This window comes from Quercus lobata, chromosome 1 (genome assembly GCF_001633185.2).
Source record: "Quercus lobata isolate SW786 chromosome 1, ValleyOak3.0 Primary Assembly, whole genome shotgun sequence".
In the NCBI taxonomy this organism is placed as follows: domain Eukaryota; kingdom Viridiplantae; phylum Streptophyta; class Magnoliopsida; order Fagales; family Fagaceae; genus Quercus; species Quercus lobata.
In genome coordinates this window covers 21092789-21114556 of record NC_044904.1, presented here as the reverse complement: position 1 = coordinate 21114556, position 21768 = coordinate 21092789, and the positions used below count along the sequence as shown (strand labels likewise).

Below are 21768 nucleotides of genomic sequence, written 5' to 3'. Positions count from 1 at the left end.
CCAAGAATGGCAACACAAGAGTTTGGCGTGTTATGTCACTCAAGAAAGTTTGGGAAAGGAAGAAAAAAAGGATGGGGAAGTTATGGCAGAAAAAGACGCACAGGTTGTGGCAGAAGAAGAATTGGAAGAAGTTGACCTAGGGTCTGATTCACAAGAACCGAGGCCTATCTCAATTAGTGCAAGTCTGACAGAAAAAGAGAAGTCAGAACTGATACTGCTGTTGAAAGAGTTCAAAGACGTTTTCGCTTGGGACTACAGTGAAATGCCAGGATTAGACCCTGGGCTAGTTGCGCATAAGTTAAATGTAGACCCAGAGGCCAAGCCGATGGCCCAGCCTGCCAGGATATTTCACACAGAAATAGAAAGGCAGATAGTCAAAGAAGTGTAGAAATTGCTAGCCGCAGGATTCATCAAGCCTATTCAACATCCTCGCTGGCTATCTAACATAGTACCAGTAAAGAAGAAGAACGGCCAGATAAGATGCTGTGTAGATTTCAAAAATCTCAACAAAGCCTGTCCAAAGGACGAGTTCCCATTACCAAACATGGATTTACTAATAGATTCTACGACAGGAAGCGCCATGTTTTCGTTCATGGATGGTTTCAGTGGATACAATCAGATCAAGATGGCACCAAAGGATGCAGAGAAAATTGCTTTCAGAACTTCTATGGGCAATTTCTACTACATTGTGATGCCCTTCAGGTTAAAAAATGCAGGTATGACTTATCAACGAGCAATGACAGCCATATTTCACGATATGATGCACCAGGAACTGGAGGACTATGTAGATGATATAGTGGTTAAATCAAAGAGGAGAGAAGAACACTTCTACGTGTTGAAAAAGGTATTCGAAAGATGCAGAGCTTTTAAGCTAAGAATGAACCCCCTCAAGTGTGCATTTGGGGTGTCCTCTGAGAAATTCTTGGGTTTCCTAGTTCATAGCAGAGGGATAGATGTGGACTCGGCCAAAGCCACGGCCATAGCAACTATGAGACCTCCGATCACAGTAAAAGAGTTAAAAAATTTCTTAGGGAAAGTCTCATATATCCGGAGATTCATTCTTGGGTTGGCATCAATCACTTCTGCTTTCACCAAGTTGCTCAAGAAGGGGCAAAGTTTTGAATGGGGAGAAGCGTAGCAGACGGCCTTCAAGAGGCTACAGTAGATAATGATGAACCTCCCCACAGTGCAGGCCCCTATCCATAGAAAACCACTGCTACTTTACTTGGCCACCAACTCGTATGCCATTGGTACACTAATCGTCTAGGAGGATGGAGGTGGCGTCGAGCAGCCAGTGTACTACATCAACTGCGCCTTAAAAGATGCAGAAACTTGTTATCCAAGGGCAAAGAGAGTATGCCTGGCCATTGTATATACTTCGCAGAGATTGCGTCATTATTTCTTGGCCTACGAAGTATGGCTGATGACTAAGTCCCATGCCATTAAAGTTTTGTTACAGCAACCAATCCTCTCTGGCAGAATATCTCAGTGGTTGTTACAATTGTCACAATACGACTTGAAAATGGGGACACCTAGGGCAGTGAAAAGTCAAGCTATAGCGGATCTATTGGCACAGTTTCCGGGAGAGGAAGAATTCCCGCTGGATGATGAAGTTCCAGGGGAAGTAGCCGTGGCAGAAAACGTCAGAGAACAATGGGTAATGAAGTTTGATGGGTCTTCTACTACCCAATCTGGAGGGGTGGGAGTAGTCTTGTATCATGAAGAAGACAAGGCAGTGGCGCTATCATTCAAGCTGGAATTCCCCTGTTCAAACAACACGGCGGAATACGAAGCCTACCTAACCGGGCTAGCCACGGCTCTCGAAATGGGAGTCAAACATTTGAGAGTATTGGGAGATTTGAACCTAGTCGTCTGCCAGGCCAAGGGAAGCTTTTCCTTAAAAGAGCCCAACCTAGCCCCATATAGAGCGATGGCCCAAAGGATGGAAGAAAAATTCTCAACCTTCGAAATAGAGCATGCTCCAAGAAACGAAAATCAGTTTGCAGACGCATTAGCCGCACTGGGGTCGCAAATAATTTTCAAAGGGGATAGCGCCAAGATAGAAGTCAGTAAAAGGGAAGAATCCATCATTGAGGTGTTGAAGGAAAAGTTCTGGGAGGAACAGGGCGAAGGGGATTGGCAAATCCCCATAAAGGAAGTCTTGATAAAGGGAGAAGATGCCGCAGAATTAAAGATACTAAAAGACTACGCCTTGGTAAGAGAGTTGTACCGTAGGATGCCAGGTGGGATCTTGTCCAAATGCGTGGGGCTGGAGGAAGCCGAGAGAAAATTGAAAGAAGTACACGATAAGACTTGCGGGTCTTGCGGGGAAGTCAGCCTTTACTGCAGACTTCAAAGGGCAAGCTTCTATTGGCCAAGTATGGGTAAAGATGCAAATCAAGTCCAAACCCAGTGTGGGACCTGCCAGCTTACGGCAAACAAGGAGGAAAGTTACGCTGTATTCGTCAGCGAGGACTGGAGAAGCCCTTTCATACAGTACCCAACAGAAGGCATCCTGCCACAAAAGTACAGTGAAAGATACAAGTTTAAGAGGTTGGCAACACGTTACTTCTTGCATAACATGGTCCTTTTCAAAAAAATGATATGATGGGGACCCTTTGAGGTGCTTGAGCCCTGAAGAAGCAAAAGAAATGATAAAAGAAGTACATTCAGGGGAATGTGGTGAACACCAGGGGAAAAAAAAAGTTTTACAGATGCCTACTGCAGATGGACCACTACTGGCCTACCATGAAAAGAGATGCGGCAGAATTTGTAAAAAAGTGCCACAGTTGTCAAGTACAAGCCAACTTGATTCATACCCATCTGTAGAATTTACATAGCATGGTCACCCCATGGCCCTTCCACACTTGGGGGCTAGATTTAGTAGGACCAGTTAACCCACCATCACGTGGATACATATGGATATTATGTGACTACAGAATATTTTACTAAGTGGGTAAAGGCAGTACCACTCCGTAAGGCCACAGGAGGAGCAGTGGCAAATTTCATCAAAGAAAATATAATTGTAAGGTTTGGGGTGCCCCACAGGATCATCAGTGACAATGGCACACCATTTGTCAACAGTGATGTAAGGAAGATGCTAGAGTTCTACCAAGTCAAGCACCACCGGTCATCGCCTTATTACCCTCAAGGGAATGGGCAAGCAGAGGCAACAAACAAAACTCTCATAAAGATTATCAGTAAAATGAGCCAAGAGTATACGGGAGGATGGGCGACGCACCTGCCAAACGCTCTTTGGGCTTATAGAAAATCACCAAAGTCAGCCACAGGCTTTTCACTTTTTTCCTTAGTCTACGGAACTGAGGTAGTAAGCCCGGCAGAAATAATGACACCGTCCTTGAGAGTCATGCAGATGCGAGAAAAAGAAAAGGAGAGAAAAGTCTTTGCGGCAGAAAGGTGCGAAGATCTAGAAGGAATTGATGAAAAGAGAGAAAAGGCCCAGGAACGTAGCCGCAGATACAGACAAAAGATGACTGAAGCCTATGGCAGGATGACCAAGGAAATAATGTTCGCAGAAGGACAACTTGTGCTAATGGTGGTAGACTATGTCAAGCGAGGCCTGGCAGGACCATCTAAGTTTGCACCAAAGTGGGAAGGACCCCTGTGATAAGGGAAGCACATCAAAGTGGGTATTACCGTCTAACTCAAATGGATGGCAGAGACTTAATGGATCCCATCAATGGGAAGTGGTTGAAACGTTATTACGCCTAGGGAAAAGAGTTATGTGGTTGCCCCTTTTCTTTTGTCTTGCTAAAAGCTTTTATGTTTCCTTTACTTTTTTCTTTCCTTCAAATGATTATGTCACAGGAAAAAAAAATTGTAATGTGCTTTCATGAATATATAATGAAAAAGTACGAAGTATTAGCACCATGTCATAGCGATAGTAAAAGTAGTAGTAAAGTGTAGCATCATGATTACAAACCCAAACTGTGGCAAACACACGCCAAATAAATGCTATAGGAAACATATAAGTGTTCTGGACAACATAATAAAAGAAGGAAAGAAAAAAAGGGGAAAGGAACTGCATCATCATCAATGGAGTCCGGAAATGAGAGTCTGGTCTCCAAAACGACTGGGCCCACCAATGCCAGAAAGAAGGCACTCGCAGGGTTGAACTCTCCTCATAAAAAGGGCTCGGGCAACCTCACAGAGGTGATCTAGAACAAACCCCACAACAAAACCCACGCTGATAAGTTCCTGAATCATGGCCCTCCACTGCAGGATCCTCTCGGTAGAGACAGTGTCAACAAAGCTGTGCTCAATGTCGTTCAGCACGCATCCCAACATCTTCAAGAAATGCTCCCTAGCAAAACAGGCAAGACGGAATTCTTGCATAAAATTGCCACGGCTGCTGTAGATCATCACCAAGTGGGAAACACAATCCTCAGGAACTCGGAAACCATAAAAATCCATATAAGGAGGACCAGAAGCCCAAAAGTCTGCCGGGCCAAGGTCATTAACCTCTGGCTGATCAAAGTAGGCAAAGAAGGTTGCAACATCATTCGCAGGGTTTGGGATGGCGGCAGAACTGCTGCCCACCTCAAACTGAGAAGGGGTAGTAGGAAGCGGACCTATAAAGAAAAACGCAAGGCAAAATGAGAAGCCTTGGTTTGGGAAGAAAAGATTTACAAAAAAAAATGAAGGAGAAAATAAAGGGGAAAGGAAACTTACAGGGGCCAGCAGGAATGGGGGCTACAGGTACAACAGAAACAAGTACTGTGGGTATAGCAAAAGCAGGTGCAATGGGTACGGCTGAAAAAGGTGCAGAAAGTGCGGCAGGAACGGGTGCTACGAGTATGGCAGGAGCAGGCATTCCTACACCTGCTGCAACCTTGGCCCCTCAAAAGTCTCTACAAGCAAGGAGATAGGCGTATAGATGAAACGCAAGTATATATAAAAAATAAAAATAAAAAGGGAGTGAACTTAGTAGAAAAGAAGAGAAGACACATACCCATAAAGTCAGGCTCGAGTGGAGCACTCTCCTCTTCGTCAGAATCAGAAATCCTCTTTTTCAAGATAGGCGTATCATTAGGATCCTCAAGAATGTCATCGGACCCCTCAGAGGATAAGTCTGTGTCAAGACCACGTGTAGCGGAACCGGGAATGAAAGAAGGAGTAACAACCAGAGAAGCACCGTCCTTTGCAGCCTGGGAAAAAGCCGCAAAGGGGTCACTGGTGGAAATAACAAGTGGCAAAACAGAGGAAGCGGTCTTGGTCTGAACGGCAGTAGGAGAAATGGCTCTCTCTAGAGGAGTAGGTGTCTCGGCGGACAGAGGTGTAGTCTCACCAACCCCTTCGGTATGAGTACCCTCTTCTCTGGGTACCGACTCGGCGGAAGGGGTGGGAGCTTCGGCAGGAACCTTATGTGTAGCAGTAGAGGGAGTGGGTGTTGCGAATGCCACATCGGCCCCATCAAAAAAGCCCTCCATAGGTACACCCATAGAGGCGGAGATCTCCTCGGTAGTAGGGCGATATACGGAGAGAGGTTCGGGCTCCTCCTAAAAAAAAAAAGAAGGGGAATATAAATACTGAAGTGAAGACCAAAGGAACTATTAACTATATAAGGCAAACAAAAGACAAGCGACAGAGGGAGCACGTGCAAAGAAAAAAAAAGAGAAGTGAAGAAAATAGACGTACCTCAGATTCGGGCTCATCAAGTAGAATTGAGCGGGTAACTGACGAGTCCTCCTTATGCTTAGACTAAAAGAAAAGAAAAGGAGGAAATTAACAAGGTTAGCCACAAGAAATTTAAAAGGTATTTTCTATAAAAAAAAGATAACTTACCCTCCGCTCAGCAACAGACACGGGATGAGGAGTTGTCTTCCTTTTGCTGCCTCGGGTTCTGCTGGCCAGGGAAGCACCTATAAGTGGCAATGGAGTGGCAGGCTTGGATTTACCGGCAAATTTAAGCTTGGCAGAAGCTTTCTTACTTGGTGTAGAAATGTTTGTCACTTTAACCTTTTTCTCCCAACCGGGAGGATAATCGCCAGCGTGCCAATACCATCCCTCTTTCTCTGCATCCCATTCAAAGATGGCTGACCAGTTCTGTCTTCTGGCATATGCCAAAGCAGATTTGGAAGGAAAAAGTAAGCAAGAGTTAACCGAGATAACCATACTGAGCCCATCAGGGGGAATAAGAGAGAAGCCACGACTACCCACTAGCTCATTCTCGAATATAGTCATCACCGCTTGCCAATAACCATGCATGGGAGGAGTGCAGAGGCCCTCCCTTAGTGAACCGAGAACTGTAACTGCACTAAAATGCTACCTCTAGAATTCAAAGGCAGTATGCCGCAGAAAAGGGCGAACCGAAGTAGGAGACTCCATAAGGAAAGAAATGTCATCGGGAATATCCCGATCTAACCCAAACTGTCTTCTTACTCGGTTAGTAGGATAGTGAACGAACCTGATGCCTTCATCGACTAGGTAAGGCAGCCATCTGGCGTTAGTGGCCACCAAATAAGTGATCCCCATCTCGTTAAAACTAGCCAAGGGAGTAGTAGTCCCAACAATATCAACAAACGAACCCATGGCAGAATCTATGCACCCAAATTTCTATAAGCCCTCCAAGAAAAACCAACACCTTCATCAAAAGACTCAACAACAGAATAACCAATGGGCTTCAAGCCAGACCAGCGGAAAATCAGACTCAAATCTACTGCAAAAATCAATGATTACCCTGGGACATGTTTGGTACTTATCTCTAGCAAAATGAGCAGGTCTACACTTTGTCAAATATTGGACACAACGCTCAAATAACAACTGCTGCAGAATAGTATAGAGGATGGAAGAGGTAACTATATGACAAGATCCCTCCTGACTCTCGTCACTCCGCAGGATGTCTAATTGGACATATAGATACCCCAAGAACATGGGGGCCAACGGCAGGCTCACCCCAGCAGATATTTTGCTGGCTAAACGAAAGTATAAGGGCTTTATGGCATAGTGAGGGTGGGACCCAAAAACAAATTTACAAAGCCAAAACGCAACAAAAGCCGTGCGGCGGGTAGCTACAGAAAACTTAGAAGAAGAACTAACCCAGTATGACAGTTTGGCGTTTTCGGCCATCCTCTTCCTCAGTTTGGCGTTTTCGGCCATCCTCTTCCTCAGTTCGGCCTCAATAGCCTCTTCTTCCGGAGAAAATTCTAGAGTGGCAGGATCAGCATCACCGAGAATAGGTAGAAGTAACTGATTGGCCACATCTTCAAAGGTAACTATGAGTTTGCCGCACGAGAAAAAGGTGTGGGTGGTGGTACACCACCGTCGGACCAAGTGTCGAAGGTTGTAGAGGTCCCGGAAGTTTAACAGGCAATGAGATGAGACGATGGCTTTCAGGACACCGGCTCGTTGCAACAACCCCATGAAACCTGCATCAGATAACTCATTATCTACCCATTCTCTCCAACCCAAGGCAGTACCCGACCCAAATTCAAAATGGATGGGCACGGGAAGTGAGATGCCTTGGCAAATGGCTAGATCAGGGATTAAGAATGCTAACGGAGCCCAAGAGACGTCGGGGTTCCGCCGGCCAAGGGCGAGCCACACGTGACCCAGCGGCAGCGGCGTATAGTCGCCAGGGACCTTTGGGAAGTGAGGGTGGACTTCGTACCACGGATCGAGCAGAGGGGCGCATTCACTATCAGGGTCGCGCTGTGTCTCTTCCCCAGCGGACTGCTCCGACTCAGAGTGTTCTACCTCCTCGCCTACATCAGGTACAGCGGGAGGGTCGGAAGTGATTTCTTTCCCTTTACGTCGGGAAGAGCCTTGACTTTTCATCGGTGCCATGATAAGAGGGCTTGACCGGAGAAGATGGGTATGAGTGTTTGAAAAGAAAAAGATAGTGAAGAGCAGGAGACGGAGAGAATGTGTTCTTGGAAAGAAGGATTTTGTGTTTAATGTGCAGAAGGACTCCTCTTTAAATACCCAGGTCATTAATAACGGCACGAAGGAAGGTGACGGGTCAACCATCAGAATGGGATGAAATTAATGAAACGGTGGCTATGCTTAGAGAATAACTGCCAAACTGGGAAATTCGAAGAGACAACCTTGTTCGCGGCAAGAAAGAAAAAAAATATATAATATAATATATATGAGGAGGGGTCCACTGCTTAAAAAGGCCTGCGAAGAAAGAAAAAAGAAAGAAGAGAAGAGAAAGGACAGAAACGTCTTTTCATTCACATGTGAATCACAGGAACGTTTCATATGTTCAAGGGGCTAAATGTTGAGGGCCATTTGTGAGAATCCAGGTAGAAAGAAGGAAAGCCCAACAACAAGGGCAGCAAAGAATTGGCAAGCAGACAGCAAAACCATTAGGCCCAAACGGTAGGAATAATGGATCACAAGCCCAAGAAATAAACAAATGGGCATTGAAGAGGCAAGTGGGCTTAAAGAAACCCAGAAAGAAAGAAATAGCATCACATGGGCAGTGTATGATGTAGAAAAGTGAGAAAGGGCCGCCACAGGCCCAAAGTAATGCAAACTAAGAAAGTAAGGGGTTTATGGCAGGCCCATGAACCCCAAGAATAAGAATAAGGTTATTGGGCCAGGGAAGCCCAATGAAGTTAATAAAAGCCCATGGGAATGCAGAATTAGCTAAAGGGCCAAGAAAGCCCAAAGAAAGCAAATGAGCCAAGGATGCCCAAGAGAAAGACAAAAGGGACACAAGAGCAAATAAGTAAGAAAAACCAGTGGTCATACCAAGCCACTGGGAGAAAGAGTAAACGGTTGGCCTAAAGAGGCCCAGTAGGATTAAATCATTACAACAGGAATAACAGAACAATATGGCAAGAAATGAGGGAAACCAAGAAGTGGGCCAAAGAAATATAAGGCTTATCATCAAACAAAGCCCAGCTCCTAAAAGGAGCAGGAAATCAAAAAGCAGCCCACATAAAAGGTCAAAGAAAACGAACAGCAGGTCATGCAGGCAAGCCTCCAGACCACGGTAGATGAATGGGCAGCAGGCAGATTTTGGACACATGTGGAAGGAAGGCACGCGCAAGGCCCAGACACCACCAACCTGTACCTAGCCAATACAGAGCATGGTGAGGTCGGGGGTCAGAGATTCAAAGGGCATGGTTTGGTGGTGGGGAGAGGAGAAAAATCTATTTTTGAGGTTCCGACTCAAGCTCTTTCGGGGAGGTGTCCTATTGGGATGACTTACTACCCTAAAGAGGCAAGCTGAATTGGAACCACTAGGTGCATGCCATGAGGGATAGGGAGCGAGAAAGAACCCAGACCGTAGCATGAAAGGGTGCCACGACAGACAAGCAAACAAAATACTCCTCTTTGTCTAGTGATGGGGGGTGGCACACAGACGGAACAGTGATGGTCGGCCAATACACCCAGACCAGACAAAGGAGGTTAAGGGCTAAAACAGTAAAATCTGGTCACGGCATGCAATATAAAAAGAGGGTCTTGCCGTGAATAGGGGAAGAGGAACGACGAGAACTTTGACTAAGAAATAGGAACTTGAAAAGAGAAACTAAGAAATAGAAAAAGAAAGGAGTGGGAAAGAAAGAAAGAAAACAACCAAAAAGAAAGACAAAGTGAGAATTAGAACGGTAAGCATGCACCGGTAGATTGATTCCCTCTCTCCCTTATGAAATCCTACTTTCTGTGAAAACCTCAAGGAGCCTCTGTGCAAAAAACCACTCAGGTCCATTTCCCTCAGGGCAGTAAATCTCCACGGCAAGACTTTTTCCTGAGAGATTAATTGCGTTGAGAAGGAACGTTCTTTCCTCTCTGGCTTTGCTCCTGCGGACCGGACTTTAGTTGATTTTCCTAACATTCTGATTAACCCATACATATTAATACCTGTTAACTTCTGTTCTGTGCTTTCCCTTCCGTAAAATAATTAATATTGCTGCTATAATTGAGTTCAAGGGCTGTTTGGTCATTTCCCATTGAGTGGCTATATATTTTGTTTATTTTATTATTATTATTATGTCTGCCACAACTTGCCTGAAACAGTTCTGCCTGCCGTAAACACGTTCCTAGCAGACCTAGCCTAGTTTGCGCACAAGCCGGACCAACTTGAGTTGTAGTTGGACCGGTCCCAACTCCCTTATCCAGAAAACTTGTGCTTAGTGCCGTAGGAAGTAGCCCAACACCACTAGCACAGCCCACCACCTTACAGCAGCCAACAACCTTCTCTAGTTGGTGATTGAAGTCGCGTACTAGGATCCTCACAATTAGTTAGTCACGTACTGGGAGTTGTGCATCAAAAGGAGATATTGTCACTACAGAACAAGTCCAATTGGATATTGGGGTAAGAGTTCAACTGTAGGTTGGTATAAGATACTAAGATTCCTTTACTTGCAACCGCTTGTTTTGATAATAGTGGATTCTCAGAAGTGGTGACCTTAAAATCACCTAGTGGGGTTTTTGCCGTGTAGGTTTTCCCCATTCGTAAACAAATCACTGTATTAATTTAATTTCCGCTGCACTTAGTTTTATTGGTGATTTGTTTGTGCTACCACACGATTTTCATGTTAATTTAATTAATTAATAAACTTGGCTAATTAATCAATTAATTAATCACAAGGGGTCAATACGTTTTTTGGCCTATCAATGACAAAGCATGCTTAGATGTATGATTAGGGTTGGTGATGCGATAAATGCTTTGATGCCATGCTAGATGAATGTTAGGACCTTTGATATGTGATGCTATGATTAGATGAATGGTAGGTCTTTGTTTGTAAGCATGATAGATGTGTGGTTAGGGATGTTTGATTTCATGTTGAATGTTAGACAAGTGCTAGTGTGTGTGTGTGAGTTAGAATAACGATATTAATTATGCCTTTAATAGGGTTAAGACATAAAACACAATGATGGGAAGCCAACCTTAGAGTTGGGTGGTTTTGGGTGCCTAACTCCTTCCTAAAACCGTACCTTAACTCCAACCCCATATATATGGTAATAAGATCAGAAAGTCCTTCCTCAAAAGGACGCTATATATTCCTAGGCCATTGCAAAAACTAGGTGGCGACTCCCCCCTTGCGTCTATAGCTCCCTTGGCAATTTTCACCTCAAAGCTATCTTCAATAGACAATGATAGTTTTAACAACATCCAAATAGAAATATCCAAAAAAATTGTGAGTGTTACTAGTGTCTATCAAAATAACCATTTCTTGATGATTAATCTTTCCTAGGACTCTCATTGTACTTGGAAATGGACTGCCCAACAAAACATAAAGGATTATAGTAGCAGTTTGGTCAAGCAATTCTAGTTGTAACTCTAACTAAGCAATGTTTTCAACTGACATCTCTTCAAGATTTGCATCTATCTCAGTCTCTAGCACTTGCAATTGCAACCCTTCCAGGAAAACGACTTTTGGTAACTTATGGTATGTTTGGTAACTATTTTTTTTCCCTTATTTTCTGTTTTCAAAAACAATTTTCTATTTTTAAGACTAGAAAACTTGTTTGACAACCCAAAATGGACAGAAAATAAAAATTGTTTTCAAAACTCAATTTGTGAAGGAAACTGAAAACATGCAAAAGACTATTTTCAGTTTCTAATTTTCAAAAGTCAATGAAACATGCATTTAATTTAATGAATCTGTCTCATTTAATAGGTTAGCATTAGAGTTCAAATCCTAGTAACAAAATATTTTAGTATTTTTTATTTTTTTCTTCAAAAAACTATTTTTTTAATTTCAACTAACCAAACATGTTTTTTATTTCAAAAATACAAGAAAATTGGTTTTTCTTTATATTCTCAAAAACAAGTTTTTGAAAACAAAAAATAAAAATTGTTACCAAACATTACCTTACATTTGTGCCCAATGTGCCATTTTTCTTCATAGTAGAAACACAAGCCTTTCTATCTTCTGTCTTCAATCTGTTCAGTAGGAATCATCTGAAATCAACAGTCCAGCAACAGTAAAACATTCGGCCCAATGTCCGTCCATCAAAGTAGTATGAATTGAAGAAGAATTTGCAAACAATTTCATATTGGGAGTTGAGCAATCTAAATGAAATTTTTACTTTGATGGAGCAGTAAACAGAAGAGGAAGTCAAATAGGAATCTTGTTGGTATCCTCTAAGGAAGTACACATAACTATTGCAATCAAACTCAGCTTTCTTGCCTCTTATAATGTAACTGAGTACGAGGCTTGTATCTCGGGCCTAAAAGCTGCAATAAATCGCATAGTAAATGACATAGAAGTTAATGAATGAAGACTCTGCTTTGATAATTAAAATAGTCCAAGGGAAATGGAAATCGAAGATGAAAAGCTACAACCTTACCATGAGTACCTTGGAGAATTTTCCATAAAGTTCAAAGAGGTTGATTTTCATTACTTCCTGGAACATTGATTTTTCTTTGATCATACTATTAAGTGGTTCGTAATAAAACATAACATTTTCCAATCCATGGCATTTAGAATGGGTTAAATTAGCCTCCATTGGTGAGAAAGGATTTGAAACATAAATGTTTTTTTTTTCTACTTTCTTTTTTTGGAGGGAAAGAGGGTGTAGCATACTATTCAATTAAATTAAATACCACAAAAACTTTGTCAAAAAGACTCGTAGCATAGTTAGACATCAGGGGTCTTTCAAAGATTTTCATGAAACAAATTAAGCCTTACACAATCGCATTGTAACAAATTAAACTCTAAAGTCAAATTATTGTAATGTTGTTCAAACAAATTAAACCTTGCACTTTCAAAGATTTTTGCACCCTAACTTTTTATTCCGCGCCTTACTTTTTTTGGGACGAAATTGTATTTTCGTCACTAAAAGTTATTTATTTTTTATAATTGACGATGCAATATATGTTATCTTTTGGTTTCCTCACTAAATTTCGTCATCAAAAATACATTTTGTTGTAGTGAATTCCCGTTAACTATCCAAAAGAGAAAAACATATAAGAAAGAAAGTGAATGCCGGAATTGATCGATCAAGAGAGAGGGAGAGAGAATAGCAATTGACATTCTTGTTTAAACAGAATATCTAATATTGCCCTATGAATAAATATAGAACAAGTGGACTCATGTATTAGAATTAGGATTTTGATGTGCAAGAGCTAGTGCACTCACACATCTCTTAATGGCATGGATAGTGTTCATTTATACGAGCTACTAATGAGAGTCGAAGTCAAAATTGGAATAGAAAAATAGGTTTACGTGAAACCTAAAGAATGGAACCTAATTGGCAATCCCAAGGTCAGTTAGATGCTGCTGAATTTGCTAAATCGCCAACTATTTTGTATGATTTTGGCTTTGGTAAACAAGGGGGAAAAAAAGATTCTTAAAATGTCCTCGAGTTGCAACAGGTTGATAAACGTAGAATTCATAAGGTTAGGAATTTGTCCATCTGCTTTAGTATATGATGAGAATCTGGGTAATGAAGAGAAATCACAAATCTTTTAGTGAGAAACTACATCTAAGTTGATTGTGCAAATACAGTTCCGGATAAGTCTTGGAAAGAACTGTAATTATCCTTATGCTTTTACATCACGAAGGCAATACAACAGGTAACTCTCCGTGTGCTTGATGGACAGTTTTGTTTTTACCTAGAGCTAATTCCACCGCTAAGGTGGAATCTTCCTATTTTTAGTGCCAATGGGAACCAAAGAATTCTTTCAACTTCATCATTCTAATTCTTTTAAAAACAATTTTAATTCAATTATATGGTCATCCCACTTAATTTTGCCTCTTTTGGTGGAGACTCCATCAATAAATTTATATTCATGACAACATGTCTATACAAAAACCCTAGCACTCCTCTATAAATTGCTTATACTTCTTCCTCCACCGTAATAAGGTCCCAAAGCATATAACCCCCTAGTTGGGTAAGTAAATATTTTGCACTGCTTCCAAAAAAATATAGATATTTAAAATATCAAAACAATGTTTTTCCCTTTTTCTTTCTCTGGTTGATTATTCTAGTTCCCTTACTTAAGAAGAATAATAATGTTTCTTCCTTTTTCTTTTCTTTTCTTTTTTAATCTTTTTAATTAAATGATTTGGGTTTTGAATGGCAGTGACAGTAAAAGTTGAAGAATGAGGTTTCTAGCACTTGCTTTAGTCTTGATGATGATGGTGAGCTCTTGTTTGGCCACAAATCGAAAAACTTTGATGGTTGAAATGCATGAGCAAGAGCAGCAGCAGCTAATCGATCAGGATATGAGCAATCCAGACGATACAAATGATCACCACTCCATTCCTAGAGAAAAGTTCGCTCCTTATGACAATGGAAAATATGGGGATGGGGCTAAACCAAAGTCTACGGGTAATTAGCCAAGTGATGCCTGTTATGTAAGGATTAATAATATATAGACTAGTCCAAGCAAAAAATAAAAGAGTGAAGCTTCCGTCTAATACTCGAGTATTTGGACTAGCCATCATAGACATGCACCCATATCTAAGCACTAAAGGTAAGCCAAATCTATAATAGTATAGATAGCATAAGTTTGGATTATCTATACGTATTGTATTTTGTGACCTATTGCCATGTACAGCACGTACGTACGTTCTGTGGTATAAATAATCATAAACTATGTTTGGACTATTTTTAATTAGTTATTGCTTGGTTGTACTCTTGTATAATTAATGGAAAGTACTCAGTTTTGTAACTTCTTTTAATTTTTTTACGTAAGCGAGATGCTTCGAATTTCTCCATAATAAACTATAATATATGCATGCATGGCTGCATGAGCCGAATGCAATCTAAGCTTTTATTTGATATAATTTTAACAATCAAGTACGGGAATCATACCGCAAGAAAAGCATAGTTATCTAAAAGATCCTTGAAAACAACTTTGACAATTATTCTCAATTCACGTGTTTATTAATTTCAGTTCCAATAGGGAATTTTTTGTTACAAATGTAAGTTTTTATGTACTTCATGGCGCAGAAGCTTTAATATATATAATACACATGCAAGTATGCAACACATGAACTCTCACCTGTCTCTCATCACTTGGAGATTCGATTGTCATTTATCAATTATATGTAGCACACAATCCTACCTTGCACTTGGTGTGAGCATAAAAAAAAAAAAAACGTTGTTGCATCATTCTATATGTATTTTTAATATTAGCAGGGGCAACTTAATGCATTAGAGAGCCTTAGGTGAAAACTGAATTGAGGTCTTTTATATATTTAAATGACTTTAAAAAAATTAAATATTACTTAACCACATAGATGAAAAATTACTAATTAACCACATAGAATTTGTTTTTTTAAAAGCTTATATACACAAAATTTGACAAAACTTTTCATACATGTCGATGTGATAGATTGATAATGGTAAGTAAAAAAATGGTGTTAATGGTGGACCTAAATGAGAACTAGTAAAATTTTGCCAACTCAACTATTGTGAAATTTTGTGTATTTTGCGCCTTTTTTTTTTTTTTTGAGAAGTGTTACATTTGCAATATTTTTACAACAAATCCTAGGTGTTAAGTTATTACTAGTTCTAATTTGAGTCCTCTACTGAAATTACTTTTTTTCCCCGCTAATAACAAGTAATAACATGACACTTAGGATTTGTAAAAATGTTGCGAATGTAACATTTCTCTCTCTTTTTCTTGTTTTTCATTTGATAAAAAAATATTTTTTATTTATTGGCTAATATTTGGATTTAATTAATACTATTACAATGAAATAAATAACTCTATTGATTAAAAACTGGAGGCATTTTTCTACTTGGGTGCGTTAGGCGAAGCTATCTCATTCACCTATAACATAGAGCCGGTCCTGCCGATACGACCATTTGATATGTATAACACAGATCATGGTGAAATACCTACCATGTGTAATTACTCTCAATGCCTGAGATTGAGAATTAAGAAAAGCAATCTTCTATCTCAACTTTTCAATAAAAAAAAAATTTTTTTTTTTTTTTTTTAAATGTGAAAGTTAAAAGGTGAAAGAAGAAGAAAAAAAAAAAAAAGGTGAGAATAATAAGAGTAAATGCACATGGTGCAATACCGGTATTGCACTGAATCTTGACAAGTACAACACTGTTTTTGTGCCTGATGTTCAAATTTGAATTATATTTGGAGTCTCTTTATGTTGACCTTGGCTTGGACTCCTTACCGTGTGGGACAACAATACATAACAAGGAATTAGTGCCTAATTAAATCATTTAGTCGTCTCGAATTGGAATTTTATTCCTCTATAAGCAACTAATTCTTTTTTTTTTTTTTTTTATACAGTGATAGTTAGGGTTGAGGGAGATTTAAACATGAATGTCTCAGTTATAAATATTAAAAGATACCAACCACACATTTCCAGGGTTTGGAGTTATATATGCACATGACTAGTTCATTATTTATTATTATTTAGTCTTAGCTTTTGTAAACTGGGAGAAACAACTCTTTCGATGTATTTGGAATCTATATTTTGTGAAAGATATGTGTCACTCATGTAATTTCTTTATTTTGCAAAAGTAACTTTCTTCTTGACATTGCCAATGAATGGAGGCCTGACATAAATTTTTTTATATTGTGTATTATATTTTTCTATTTTTATTTCGCATAAATCCAATATAATTAACTGTAATCACTATAAACTGGTTTCAAAGATTCTGTTATCTCAACAAAGTGGTATTAGATTTGTGGGTTCTTTATTTGAATTTTGGGAATATTTTATTTAATCTTTTCGGCTCTTTTTGGACAGAAACTAATTGTTCCAATAGCCACCAATTCTATTTGATTATATAGTTATTTGTTCAATTGGGATTTTCAGGATGCAGGCAACAGTTTCATCGACAACAAAATTTGAGATAGAAAACTTAAAGAGAGAAGTTTAGTGAAGACTTTGCTTTTATAATCCAAAATTCCAAGGGAAATAGAAATCTAAGATAAAAAGCTACAACCTCACCATGAGTACCTTGAAGAATTGTCAATACAGTTCAAAGAAGTTGATTTTCATTACTTGTCTCGAACATGGATTTTTCTTTGGTTGCTAAATCAGCATCCTTTCTAAACATTGGTGAACGCTCAATTATGTAAGTTCCGCATTTAGGGCTATATGTAAACACCCTATTTTGTAACTAGAGAAAAATCAAAATTTCCAAGGAAACCTATGTCTAGGGGTTAAAATGTTATTTCATAAGCTCAAGGAAAAAAGGTTCATTTCATGAAGTTAAAATTCCTAGGGGTAAAATGGTCATTTCCCACACAAAAGTAGAGCTATGTTTATGTTAGGTTCTAAGTCTTTAGGAACTAATGTATTAAAACTTCAATTTGTATATGTTGGCAAACCATGATCAAAACATTTAGTCTAGGTTTAGATGTGCTCAAAGTTTGGTTTGATGTAAGTTTTGTATCAAGTAATTGCAGGAAATTACAATTCAATTTTTGCAAGGTTCGATCAATCGAGAATCGTGGATCAGCAATTTTTTGCAGAATTCTCAAACTAGCCCAAGCCTATATGACGTGCAGGATTAAGTGTTTCACTCCAAGTATAAAAGGAAAAACTCTAGCTACATTTTACAGGTCTTTGTTGAGCTGTGTGTTGAATTTTTTGTGAGATTTGAGAGGTGTTTGCCTTCAAACACACACATAGAGCTACCAAGATCAAGATTCACATCAAGAACTTAATGATTGCTTTAGTTGCTGCATAAAAAACTTTCAAGAAGATCTTAAACCTTTGAGAGGTGTCTCAAAGTCACAAGTAGGAGAACTTGTGATTGCTGTAGATCAAGGAAAGAAGTAGTCTGTGAACTCAGAGCTGTCACGTGGTCGTGGTAGTAAATTTTCTACACGAGATAATAATAGGATGTTAGTGATCTAAATTTTATTGTACAAACTTCAATTCTTTCATAGTAGATCTATTTTTACCTTAAAGATAGCTAAGTTAAATCCTCCCCAGGTTTTTTACGAGTTTGGTTTTCCTAGGTCATCAAATCTGTGTGTTCTTTACTTTCCGCATTATATTTGTTTTACACATATTTGTTTAACCTAGTTTTAATTAACAAAATTATTAATCAACTTGGCTTAATATTATGTTAAACATATAGTGTTAAGGGGTCTAAAACTAATAGTTTAATCTATATCTATATATAATAATAATAGATGAAACCGAGAGAAATTCAAATTAGAATTTCAATTTTGTGCCATGTGTCCTAAATTATTTATTCTTAAAGAATTTTATTTCTTAATTTTAGAATCAAATGTGGAACCACATCATAAATATCCATCCAAGTTATTAAGTACAAAAACCAAAGAGTCTAAAATAAATGAATCCGAGAAAGAAAAAAAAATTTAAAATGCTTAACAATAATTTTTTTTTTTTTTAAATGGACAATTTACATTTTATACCTAATAATATCCTTACAAAATTTTTTAAAGAGTTAACAAAATATAAAAATGACTATCAATAGTATTTAAATTATATATATATATATATATATATATATGTATAAAAATTATATTATACATCTTATTGTATATCTTTAAGTGTATCCATGCATATGCATGGGGTTACAAGCTAGTATATGATAATAAGTGAAGCTGAGAGAAACTCAAATTAGAATTCTAAATTAGAGTTCCAATTTTGTGTCATGTGTTCTAAATTATTTATTCTTAAAGAGTTTTATTTCCTAATTTTAGAATCAAATATGGGACCACATCATAAATATTTGTCCAAGTGAGTTACTAAGTACAAAAACCAAAGAGTCTAAAATAAATGAATCGTAAAAAATAATAATAATAAAAAAGTGCTTCACAATTTTTTTTTTTTTTAAATGGACAATTTACATTTTATACTTAATAATATCCTTACAAAATTTTTTAAAGAGTTAACAAAATATAAAAATGACTATCAATAATATTTAAATTATATATATAGGAATTATATTATGTATCTTAATGTATATCTTTAAGTGTATCCATGCATATGCATGGGATTACAAGCTAGTTGGAAACTAATGATTGATCAAGATTCATTAGTGGAATAAAAATCTTTAAAATGGAATTGAATTCAGATTTTAAAGGATCGTTGGTTTTAATTGGTCCTTATATAGGCACGATTAGAATTAATTAGACATAAAATTCTCATTAGCCTAACTCAAAACAAAAGATGAACACACATGCATGGAATGAAACCTATAGAATAACTGGACATTTTAAATTGTTACATGAATTGTCTATTTTCATAAGTGAATAATTAATTCATAACTAAAAACCCTAGTCTCTTTTAGGGTCAACCTAATCAGAAGAGGGGTTAATCATGATAAAATTTATTTATACATTCCTTTGAAATGCCAAAAAATCAAAGCAAAAATGGATAATGATGAAATTGGGCATCAAAAGTGATGATCAACACTTTGACCCTAGCTTAAAGTGCCAATCGCATACAAAGAGCCTACTTTCAGCACTTTGATGCTGAGACAGAGCAATTTGATATTTTGTTTTTATTGTCTGATAGTCTTCCTTTTTTTCAACATTTTTTGGATAAATACATCTCATTTATCAGAAAATTTTAAATAAATAAAATAAAAAATAAATCCCACGGGCCACAAGAATCAAACCACGAAAAAAACCCCTCTTTTATAAGAAGGAAAAGAATCAACATCAATGAGGACTCAAGCTCGGTCAGTTTTGGAATTTCTTGTGTAAAGGTTTGGAAAGTGGCAAAAATACCTTCACCTTTGGAAAACCTCTTCCAAAAATCACTAAATTGAAGGCTTATCCTCACCAATTTTACAAGCACAAAAATACTTCAACTACTTGACTTTTCCCATTCAAGTATGAATTAGTCCTCAAGTCCCAGCCAAAGCCATAAAATCGATTCCCCTCAATCACTATTTTTATCATCCAAATCCATCCATATGAAAGCCTTTCAAACCCCATCAATTTTGAACAAGATGGCCCTAGTTTTCTAGGTGTTTCCCGGCAAACGATCGTCTCATTAAATCTAAAAAATGTTAGCAGCCCCAGTGGCATAACTAGCACTATTCCTCTACTTTAAAATGGAGAGAAGGCCCGTGGATACTTGAGAAAAGATGGAGACTTGATCATCAACAGTTCGTGTTCGAAGATAGGAGCCTACAAAGGAAGGCCATCATCAAGCTCTTTATTTGGAGGGGTGCGTACAACTAAATTTCAAAAGTAATTTTCTTGATTTATTGTTTTAGAATGTTAGCTACACTTTTGTGTTATAAATAGGAAATCATGGATTGATTAATGATATGTGGGGTTGATATGTCACATATGATAATGGGAATCATGAAATGAATGATCATATAAGCTAGAATTTATTCATATTCACATTCATGATATCATGCATGATCATTCTAATTGTGTGATACCCCTACGGATTTCACTTGATGATTTAATTTAAGGAAATTCTAGGGAATGTTACGAATGTATGATTCAAACCCAACCAAATGTTAGATGTATTGATGAATTGCGTTAACCTCTCAATCATGATCATCAGGCTTTATGGTTAAAGGTTGCATTTCTTCTTCTTCTTTTTCCATGTGCACTAACTTCTTAATTTTTATGGATTTCAAGTTTTTTAGCTTAATTATCCCCATGTGTTGTTTTCTTATTATCATTTATTTTTATGTATGATATGATCTTTCTAAATATGTTTGTTTGATTGCTAATAATGACAAGATTATAATTGACCGTTAATTCCTAATAAACTGAACTTTAAATTGGGTCAGGATGGGCACTTACATCTCCTCATCTCATCACCTAGCCTCTAAACTTAGATTTTAAAATCTATATTAGACTTTCAGCAAAAAAAAAAAATATATATATATATATATAATATATATTAGACTTGTTCCATTGTAATTTTTGTTATTTACATTATAACTAGGAGATTAAACCCAAGTAATTTGATTTGAATCTTTTATTTTTCATAGTTCAATAGAATGAAGGAAATAAATTTTATTCTTCAAGAAAATGTATATTTATTGTTTTCCTGATCTTTTCCCTTAAATAAATAAAATGTTGTCTTCATTTGTAAATCTAGTAATCTAGAAGCGTAGGCATTGTTAGTTAAGTCTCTATTACAAGACTTGCTATCTAGGCCCTAAGGTGATTCCCGAAATATATTGGTCCTCACAATGGTTAGCAGGTTGATAATTATTTTGGGGCTATTTTTGTTGGACCAAAATAAGAATCTAAATGCAATCTTTAAATCTTTTGAACTTGTTTTACTTGTTGGAATTTAGGAGTCTAGGTAAGGCGCAAATCAAACATTTAGGACTCACTAAGGATCTGGCCATATATGTTAGTGAGTTCGTTCCATATTCATGATTTTTTGTTTGATTCGTGTAAATGAGGATTGTAGGAAAGATTTCATGTGTGCGGGTGCCCATGTTCAAGGACTCTTTCAAAGAGACCATTAATTTGTCAGTGGTCTGGAAGTAACCATTTTGTATAAATGAGTCATCAAAATAATTTTGTACAAAATATTTCAGTGAATTTATAATATACATGTGCATTGTGCAGATATTGAGAAGTTTTAATTTAATTTCATCAACTTCCTAAATATCTCAGAGACAACACAAGCATTACCTCCTTATAGCTCAACCACATCCTCGTATTTCCAATGAAAATTCAAAACTCAAACCTTCCTTCCCCATTATAACTATCCCATTATCAAAAATGAAAAATGCATATGGTTCTGACTTAAGAGACATCTGTTAGTGTTTTTTTTTTTTTTTTTTTTTTTTTTTTTTTTTTTTTTTTTTTTTTTTCTCTTGGGGGAGGGGGTGGTTTGCATGGGGAAGGGTGTCGTAGCGCACGCACTAGAGACTTTCCAGGAGGCCCTCCAT

General features: G+C 37.9%; 1 protein-coding gene across 1 annotated transcript; it reads left to right on the top strand.

Moving 5' to 3' along the window:
* Positions 1-1522: 1522 nt before the first annotated feature.
* Positions 1523-3628, top strand: LOC115950710. The gene is made up of 2 exons (XM_031067945.1): positions 1523-2553; positions 3049-3628. The coding sequence occupies exons 1-2, from the start codon at positions 1523-1525 to the stop codon at positions 3626-3628; spliced, it is 1611 nt and encodes a 536-aa protein (XP_030923805.1).
* The last annotated feature ends 18140 nt before the right edge of the window (positions 3629-21768 follow it).

Excerpts from the sequence above, each read along its gene's own strand:
- LOC115950710 (XM_031067945.1), top strand. The coding sequence starts at position 1,523 with ATGGGGACACCTAGGGCAGTGAAAAGTCAAGCTATAGCGGATCTATTG. Across the intron at positions 2,554-3,048 it reads GAAAGATACAAGTTTAAGAG|GATCATCAGTGACAATGGCA; the intron begins GTTGGCAACACG and ends GGTGCCCCACAG.